General features: G+C 41.9%; 1 protein-coding gene across 1 annotated transcript in view; it reads left to right on the forward strand.

The window, feature by feature from the left end:
• The first annotated feature begins 2,291 nt into the window (after positions 1-2,291).
• The window catches only part of KCNH5 (potassium voltage-gated channel, subfamily H (eag-related), member 5), a 153,192-nt gene continuing 145,715 nt past the window's right edge, over positions 2,292-9,768 (forward strand). The window contains exons 1-2 of the mRNA XM_009332731.1: positions 2,292-2,314; positions 8,942-9,048. Of these exons, the coding sequence (XP_009331006.1) occupies positions 2,292-2,314; positions 8,942-9,048 (130 nt within the window). The remainder of the gene's footprint in view (positions 2,315-8,941; positions 9,049-9,768) is intronic.

The following is a 9,768-nucleotide window of genomic DNA, read 5'->3' on the forward strand; positions in this document are numbered from 1 at the left end:
TCATCGCCCAGGTTGTGCCCATTGTATCTAGACATGTGAGCAAAACTTTGGCGAAAGACAATCCCATAAAGAAATCTCTTTCCAAATCTAACCAGAGGACTTGTAATATTGCTTGTTTCCCAGTGGGATGGGAAATTAAGAATTGCTTATGCTCCCATCCTCTCCAGCTGCTGGGGTGCGGTGGTGGTAGGGTGGCCGCCACGGGGGGAGCCTGGCAGATTTAGAGGGCTGGTGGTGTCTCCCATTTTCCAAATTGGAGAAGATGCAAGGTGTTGGGGGGGGATGACACACATCAATACAATGGGATGAGCTCCAGTGAACCCTTTGGTTTCCAGGGGGTTAGGACGTCCCCTGTGTTAGTATCTGCGCTGTGCTGAAGAAGGCTGGGCGAGTCCCTGGTGCAGAAAGGGCTGCGGAAAGCCAGGGAGATTTAATGTAATGCTCAGGCTTTACTCCTTGTCTCCTGCTGCTTGTAGTGAGGGCATCTCCCTTCGGGTAGGAGAGCAAATTTTTAAAGTTGGCATTTAGGCTTAAGAATATTTGTGATGGATTCAGATAAATTCTTTGAGCTTAAAAGTGTTAGATTTCACAAAATCTAAACTTCTATTTCTCACATTGGTTGGCTTTTAAATATTTTTTTAATCTGCTTTTCTATAGGAAATTCAATAATCCCCAGACTTCTTTTTTCCAAATTCATGCTTATGAAGAAAAAAGAAAGAATACTGTTTTTTTTAGTGCACTTCCCTTGCTCAACAGAATAATGTTTGCATAATGTACAATCCAGTCGCAGTTATAAATACTCTGAGTAGGGCGTGTGTAGCTCATGTAAACCCAGCGCCACTTTTATGTGAAAATGAATGTGTGCACCTGAGTATAGGTCTGTAAGTAATTGGCATAACCATTCTTTGACTATTATGAGGAAAATTTTTAAAAATCTCCTTAATTTTTTTTTTCCCCACAAGAACTGCTGAAAGGAACGTTTTCTTTAATTTCTATACAGCAGTGATTGTTAATAGTTATATTTTAATAGCTTTTTAGCATCAGTGAATGGGACCAGTTAGTTCCATAGCTGCAGTCAAAATGAAATTGAACACTAACAGTAAAAATAAAGAAATCTCCAAAGATCATCACAGACTACAATTTGAGAACCTCTACTAAGTGAGAATATAATTTCTGAAACAAAATTAGGAATGTTTACCATGTCGATGAATGTAAATTTCCACAATGTTGTGTTTAAGCGAAATGGGTATTTCCTTCTTTGGAAACGCCTTGCTAAAAGCAGGGATGGAAGAATCTTTCTAAACTAGTGAATAAAACTATTTTAGGACTAACTCATAATGTGTTGGTGCCAGTCCGTGCGTGTAAACTGTAGGCACTGACTGAAAGAACAGGTGAACTAAAGCGATATTTAAACCTGAGTTCAGCCTCCCAGAAATACCCCCTGCCCATATTTTGTATTTACAGCAATGGAAGCATGTTACTAGCATGAGCCAAACCCACCTACTTGATTTTTAATGGACTGCCACTGAAATTCAACACCCATTTTGTGTTATTTCAGCGTGTAAGTCCCTTTGGCACTCATCAGTTCCCCGATCATGCCGAATTTCCATGTGGGTCACTTAATATCCGCACTCCCAGGCGTGATGTAGTTCGTGGTGTGCCACGAGATGCGGAGGGCACATCTCGCCCCCCCCCCAGCGGCTCCTGGCGCTCTCTGTCCCTCATCCCAGGCATCCTGGCCGTCCCCTGCAAAACAAACTGGCACCTGCCAGGAGGAAGAATTTGCTTGCCTTAAGCAAGAGAGTCATCGTCAGCGTTGGGCACACGTACAGTTCAGCATTTAAAGCTCCGTTTGCAAGTTAATTTAAGGTTGATTTCAAGATACATATAAAAGGAAAATCAAACATGATACCTTGCCCAGATGTTATGAATAAATGAATCCTTTCTAAATTGTTAAAACATTGGTGCTTATATCAGTATTTTGGGGTGCAAGAAGCTGCTTACATTACTTGGAGTTGTCCTGTTTCATCACAGTTTCTTTTCTGATGCCCATTTTGATTTCAGTTCCCTCTGAAATTTCACGATAGAAGTTACCATCATGAATAACTCTACATCTGCTGTGTAACACACGGAGGACTTAAATGTTCTTTGCCACTGACAACAGCCCTTCCTCTCTTTTTCTCTTTTCAGAATCCAGTTTTTTGTTGGGAAATGCCCAGATTGTGGACTGGCCCGTAGTTTATAGTAATGACGGTTTTTGTAAACTCTCTGGATATCATCGAGCTGACGTCATGCAGAAGAGTAGCACTTGCAGGTATGCCGACTGTCTGTTCGTTGCCACTCGATGCACTTTTAAAGTTACAATCTGCTGGGTAGAGAAATGAGGTTTTGCAAAAAGGATTGATGTAAGAAAAGCACTGTTTTGCAGAAATTAAAGTATTGAAACAGGCTTTAGAGAATGAAACCAGCAACTTATCCAGGACATGGTAAAGCACTTTGAAATTTATCCTGGCTAGTATCAGTACGAATGTGCTCTAGCTAATGATCAAATAAAGAAAGTGGGGTTTTAGGTAATATATTTCAAAGACTTTTTTTACTAGATTTTTGTTAATTCTCCTGTTATCATACCAGGAGGCAGTGGGCTGTTCTGTAGCCCATGTTGGTCCCTGTTATTACACACACACACAGAGCACAGTAATGTGCAAACTGCATCTTTATTCCCAAGAGAGTGATTAAGCTGATGATATATTTACTCTAAGCAATGCAGCTTTATGGCTTTTTCCTTTTGTTGGTGGTCTTTCAGGAGCGGGCAGCTGTGATTTATGGTTAGACATGCATCTGCGCCTTGTCTGCCGCATCCTTTAAAAGGAGATGCTTTGGGGAGAGACTAAATCCCTAATGCGTGTGCGTGTGTGCGTGAGCAAAGTAAACGAGGGACAGAGGCAATAAAGAATGGCTGAGATACAAGTTTGTGTAGGTTTTCCCTTTATGCATTCAGGGAGTGACCAACTCCAGGGCACTGGGAGGAGGGGGCTGCATATCTACCCCGATGATTTTTGGGAGGCGGGTGCTGCCAGACACTGATCATCGGCTGATGCTTCAGCTGGCAGCAGCAGGGCGGGCAGCGAGCCTGTCCTCGTATGTCAGTCGTCGCTTACTGCAAAAAGCAACACGTGCTGACGTGTGGTCGCTGCTCTCATCTGCCGGGAAGGGGAGGAAGCCTTGGGGGTCCAGGGGTTGCTCTTTGCAGCCGGGTGTCCTGTAATGGGCAATGGAGAAGAGATGGGCACGTGCTGCTGAAATAAAATATTCATTCACACAGTAGCAACATAGTCAATGTATCAGTGGAGCTGAAAGAAACAGCCTTATCACAGCCATCCCAGATATAAATACATGCTTTCCCCTTTGCTATCCTGTATATTGAACTGTGTGTTTGCTGTGAGCCAGCACTTTTATAGTCTGTGCACGTTAAAAATAATTACAAATGTAGAATGGGATTGTAGGAAAATGTTCAGGAAGTGAAGGTTTAGCAATACCTCTCTGATAATGATTCCCCTGTGCCTCAAATACTGAGGGGACCAAAAGGTTTATTCCATCTGAGTGCTTTTTGTGAATGTGGTGGGCTCTAGTTACCATTTGTAAGGATCCTGTTTTGACCACCTTCAAGTAGATCATACAGGTGAACCATACAGATGCAAATTCAAGGAGGAATTATTGTGGAAAATGGAATTGGTAGCAAAGATGGTTTTTTTTCTTTAATCTTCATTCTGTACATCCACCTCTGGATTTTGGAGAGGCCTCTCTATGCTCAAAGCATGGCTAGTACTTCTTTTGTGTCTGGGTCTTAGCTGGTGGAGTTACTTATGCAGTGTGATGTTTCCTGCTTCTTAGGAGACATCCCAGTCTTTGCAGATTAAAGGAGAGCTGGAGAGCTTTTCGGCATGGTCTGACCTGCAACGTGTAGCCTTCCGGAGCGATGTCTTTGGAGCTGCTCTCTAATGAAGAGCTGTGCAGCTGTATGGAATGGAAAACATTCTTGAAGGCCAACGGTGCCTGCTTAGGCTTGCTCAGTAGAATGTCACTGGATTTTTTTTGATATCTGGCGGTATTATTTGTATTATTTTCTGAGTCAGGCTCTCAGTCCAGATTTGCTATGTTATGCCCAGATTATGTTACATTATACATAAAAATTGCTTTATATATAATGCTTGCTTTACTGTTCTAAGGCAAGTGCTCTGGGATAAGAGTGCTATGGTGCCACACCTTTATTGCAGGTTTTGGAAGGGTCCGTTTTTACAGCTTTTTAGTGCCAAAAAACCAACCAAAGAAAGATACACAGATACAAACAATGTAAATCCAGCCCCTGATTCGAGTTATTGTTGTTACTGATCATGAGTGTGATAAAGGACAATTCACAAATTTTGCAATATTTGATCAGTTTGCCCCTGCCTATAAGATATATGGTGCCTTCAGATCAGCTTTCACCCTGTTTTTTTCACCATACTTTTCTCCTGGGTAGTCCAGCAGGTATTCGCTATACCCTCTTTCTGTCTGTCCCACCCCATACCCTACATTGGGGCTGCTCATATTCAGCCTGAGGTGGTCTTGGCTGATACTGGTCGTGGGGAGGGGTGAAGCCTCCTTGCACTGCCAAAGCTGTGCAAAGAAACCTTGCTGAGCGTGCCAGTGGGACCTAGGGAGCTGCGCTGTTTCTCCTTAGAAATGGTGCCTGCTCTTTAAGGCACTGGAGGTGTGAGTGATTTTTCTTCCAGCCCAGGCAATGAGTTAGTCCTGTGACAAGCTGGTAATCTTTGATTTTGCACTTCTCTCATCTTTTTAGTCGGCAACAATGTGCCCATTGGCAGGAAAATCACTGGGAAATTCCTCAGTACAAGTGCCAGTCTCCCTAGTTTCACGGGCACTATATAAAAGGCACAGTGTACATAGGGGTCAGGCTACGCAAATATTGTGTGATGGGAATCAATGTGTGTGTTCTTTCTGGGTGCACATGGCAGCCAAAGTTGCATGTGTAGCTGGGGCTGATATACAGAATAATTGGTATAAGTGAGTGCTAAAATGCACAGGATTTTTAGGAGAAAGAACTTGTGTGCTGGTGAAGCGTTGCTGTGCCAAACAAAAATGAGCTACAGTCCAGGAGGAACAGGGCATCTGCAATTGCAACACCTCTAACCTTCAATTAACCATGCAGAAAACCCTGCCTGGAGGTGCACAGATAGATCAACCAGTGTGCAGGAAAACCGCTTGTTTCATGCCCGGTTGCCCACAGTCATGACAATGTATGTCTTCATGAATACGTTGAAAGAATAAACAGTTATAAAACATTAAAACCCAGTTTAATGTTGCAAGTAATAACAGTATTTTCTAATATTGTTGCTTATCAGTTAAGCTCTGTATTCTCATCAAGCCTTTGGAAGAGCAGGCACCCTTTGAGTGGCTGATTAGTAGACATACCCTGGCATTTTAACTTGGAATTTGCTCCAGGCTTTGCTTTGCTTACCCTTCCTTGCACCAGAGAGCCTCGTGCCGGGCTGGGAGTAGCTGGTTGCTGGTTTTGTTTTCAAAGAGGAAACCTGCTCTTAGGCCCTGTTTGTGTGTTGCCTTCCAACTGTACAGGGGGATGGAATTGGATCTCCTTGCTGAAGCGGTTGTTTACAGGTAGCGTTTCCACCAAAACACTTGCAGCGCTCCAGTCAGCATCTCTGCCCTCCCTTGTTTTGATTTACTGCCATTACAGGTGGGATTAAAAAAAGTCTGCAAGCAAAATCCTGGCTCCAGTGAAGCTAATGGCAAAATTCCCACCGTGTTCAAAGCAATGGGATTTTCCATGGTGGGTGCAGCACGCTGACTTGAAAAAAGTTAGATTTGCTACTCGGGTGTCATCTTTGTGACTTGATTTTTTTGTATGTGAGAAGGCCTCCTTGCACTGCCAAAGCTGTGCAAAGAAACCTTGCTGAGCACGCCAGTGGGACCTAGGGAGCTGCGCTGTTTCTCCTTAGAAATGGTGCCTGCTCGTTAACTTGCAAAGTTTTGAAGCTATTGATGTGTATCTGTATTCGCTGTTCCTCCTGGGTGGATGTTTGTCCATTGTAATCGATGCCTTTTCATCCAATGCTTTTGGATGAGAGCTGTAATTGGATGCAGGATCATATACCTTCTGTGCTTCACCTGTCCTCTGTCCTGGGAATTCCTCGCAAACAGCTGTTAACCACCACCCTGGCACGCACTGCAGACCTGGGGCTGTTCTGATGCCGCTGCTTCTGGGTCCTGACAAAGGGCAGAAGAGCACGATACAAAGCTTCAGATGGGGCTTTTCGGTGCCAAGGGATGCTTTCAAAGGGAGGCGGAAGCCCAGGCATCTCAAATGACAGATGGTCTGTTTCAGAGATGGGGAAATTATCTAGAGATTGTGCCTTTCTCCGAGTATTTCAGCAAGTCTTGTTTCTCTTTGATAAGTCTATTTTCTAGGTAGTAAGATTCCCAGTAACAGGATGGTTTTGATATTTATGTCTTGTACAGTTTGCACTGAAGGCACTCGACAGGCACTAAATAACAAAAACATGAGGCAGAAAAAGACAGAGTGGTTGACTGAAGAAGTAGGAGTCCCTCCATGTGTACAAAATAGGACAGACTAAATTAAATTAAACCTGTGATAAGCAAAGATCTTATATAACTTATACAGTGAGTGGCTTTGAGGTTTCTTCAGTGCTGTTAAAAATCACCTTCTGAAAAATGTTTTTGTTATTCCACAAGCCTTTAAACTGTCTCTTTATATGTGAAAATAATGTAAGATTTGAGTATTACAGGTTTACTGCAATAATAAGCTGCCTTTAATTTAAAACATAAAGTTGATTGATTGTATTCAGCAATGCTAACTGGTATCATCCACCACTCAGAATGCCAAGTATGATTTGTCATTTTAACACTAATTAATGATACCTTTCTGTATTATATGCTATGTAAAGTCAAGCACTTTAACAAACTCTTGTTATTTTTTCCTTCAAGACTAAGAGAAACATTGTTTTAAATCTCAAGAAAACAAAAAAAAGAGAATTCAATTGCACAAGAGGCTGTGTGAAAACTACCAGCTCTTATTTTGTCTTGCAGACAGGAGAGCAATCTGCTTTACCTCATCAGTGCGTAAAAAAGACATAGATTTACAAAAAATAAAACCAAACTCTTTTTGTTGTCATCTCACGTATAAATACAGAAAAGGTTATCAGCTGAACTCGGGAAAGAAAGGCAGGTGATTTGAAAATGAGCAGTAGGCTGTGTTTTGCATTTCCTAAAGACGGCCGTGTATGTAAATGATAAGCAGTACCTTCGTGAAGCCTTGTGCACTGGTAAAACCGTGTCCTGACGTCAGTCGCCGTAGTGGCACCCCCGTTACATTGCTGACCCAAAGGCAACAGTTAACGACATGCCATTTGTCAATAGCTCTCCCTGTGTTACTGGTGAAGAAGCGCCTGTAGTGACATACAGATGTTGTGGTTACTCTGATGCCCTGCATCTGCCTCCATCACCCCCACGCTGGGCAGCACCTTATTCTGGGAGCAGCCCCATTACCTCCCGTGGCTGGCTGTGTAAAGAAAAGATTCATGGTCTGGCCTTCATTGAGTATTTTAATGCTTGCCGAGTCACTAACCACTATGCTGTTCTATTGTTTCTTTCCGAACAGTAGACATAAAATAAATGTTTATTGAACCTTTGGAGGTCTGTTGATCAATAAAAGAGAAGCTGCATTGAAACCACAGAGGCACTGATAGCTTTTCTTTTCTCTTTCATGTTCTCAGCATTGTCTGTTGTAGGTTTCAGCTGAAGCTCAAACTGTGAACAAAGAAAATGGGGAAAAAAAAAAGTCTGATCAATTAAAAGTATATTCATCCAAGTGTCTGAAAGCTTTTCTCCCATGTTCCATTTTCCTTCAGTTCTGTAATTGGGAATTTGCACAGAGTGGTCTTCACTTATTTTTAATCCAGGGAAGAATGACAATAAAAGCCTGGCTGTTTCCTTACAAAGGCTTTCAAAAGTAAGGTCAGGGGGTTGGGTTTGCTTACACCAGCTGAAAGTCTGACCTGGAAAAGAAGACAAAGATGACATGGTCAAGTGGCAAGAAATAGCAGAGTTAAAATTACATTTTTATATTCTCAGTCTGGACAGGGATGAGTCTCCAAAAGCATTTTAATGTTTTCCATATTTTCACCGAAATAGTAAAGAAATGCAGTATACAATAAGGAAAATGAGGGTGAATTTGGTTATGACTGGTAGTAGTGTAGACGTAGCTACACTAAGACAACTCATACACTTGCTTTCTGTGCTGAATTTTCAGACAATTGCAGTCATCACTTCTTATTGGTTAAATCCTCCCTCCTTTTGTAATCGGACGGTTACAAAAAGGAAAAAAAATCCAAAAAAGGATTCCAGTTATCCTATTGTCCCAGATGCATCTTGACAAGATTAGGTTTGTAGCCATCGATTCAGCCAACAGCCTTTACCTGTAGTAGCTTCTATTCCTCCTCCAGAAGCCTTTTCAAGAAGCTTGAACAAAATTTGGGAGGTTTTAGAGGTTTTGTTCAGTTTTCTCTGTTTTGACAGCAGTATTGTCATGGCCTGCAGCTGTGGCACTAATGATTTTATAGGCTATCAGCTCTTTTTCTAACCATATATCCTTAAAGATATGCTCAGAAAAGCACTTAATGAAACATTACAGTAGATTTATTTGCTGTCATTTACAGTAAAAAGGTGGTCATGGTTACTATTGTAGGTTTCCTTGTGACACTCTAAATATTTAAATGAAGTGTAAATCATAATTAAACTTCGGTAAACGACAGTTAATAGTGTCTCCAATGCTTATGCCGTATAAGGTGACTGTAACAAAGTTGTTGCTTGTCTAGAAAAAAGAGGAACATTTTTTCTTTTTCAGTTTTATGTATGGTGAACTGACAGACAAGAAGACCATTGAAAAAGTCAGACAGACTTTCGACAACTATGAGTCAAACTGCTTTGAAATTCTCCTCTACAAGAAAAACAGTATGTATATATTTGTGTATGGTGTTGGGAGTGATAATGCATATTTAAAGTATATAATAGACTAAAATAAATTTTCATTTTGACATATGGGTAAATTTGGGGCAAGATTTGGAGAAGCGGGTATTTTGGTTGCCACAGCTCAAGAAAAGAGCTCTTTTTTCAGGACAAGTGTTCAGATTGCCAAGAATAGTTGTTCCCTGCTGTCTCTAGTCTGACTCCTTCTTTCCAAAATACATTTAGTTTTGAGGGTTGTTTCCCTGAAGGGAAACTGACTGGGTTAAGTGAAAAGAAATCCTGAATGAGGTTCCCCCACATCCCTCAGGAAACACCCCCATGTCTCCACAAGTGAGAACCCAGACCCTGGTTGCCATGAGTGGATGCTCCCAGCAGTGCCTCTGCGGTGTGTAAACCAACACGTATGAGTTCTAGTGAGAGTACTAAATTTGGTGCATAACCCAGGGATTAATTAGAAAACTAGGGAATTTTGAAACTTAATGAGATGTAGGACCTAAGTCCCTTCCTCTTGGTGGCATTGGGTTTACAGGAGGTTGCCAGAACCAGGGAAGATTTTCTTCAGTTTGTCTTAACCATGAGTCACTCCAGTCACATTTTCTGTCCTGCCATGTATGTGGGTAGTACTTCTGGCTTATCAACGTTATAGCATATACTAAGCAAAACCCGCACCGTTGTGTGGTCTCACGCTGGGCTTGTGCAGTGTGG

Source organism: Pygoscelis adeliae, unplaced genomic scaffold (assembly GCF_000699105.1).
Source record: "Pygoscelis adeliae isolate BGI_AS28 unplaced genomic scaffold, ASM69910v1 Scaffold179, whole genome shotgun sequence".
Taxonomy (NCBI): domain Eukaryota; kingdom Metazoa; phylum Chordata; class Aves; order Sphenisciformes; family Spheniscidae; genus Pygoscelis; species Pygoscelis adeliae.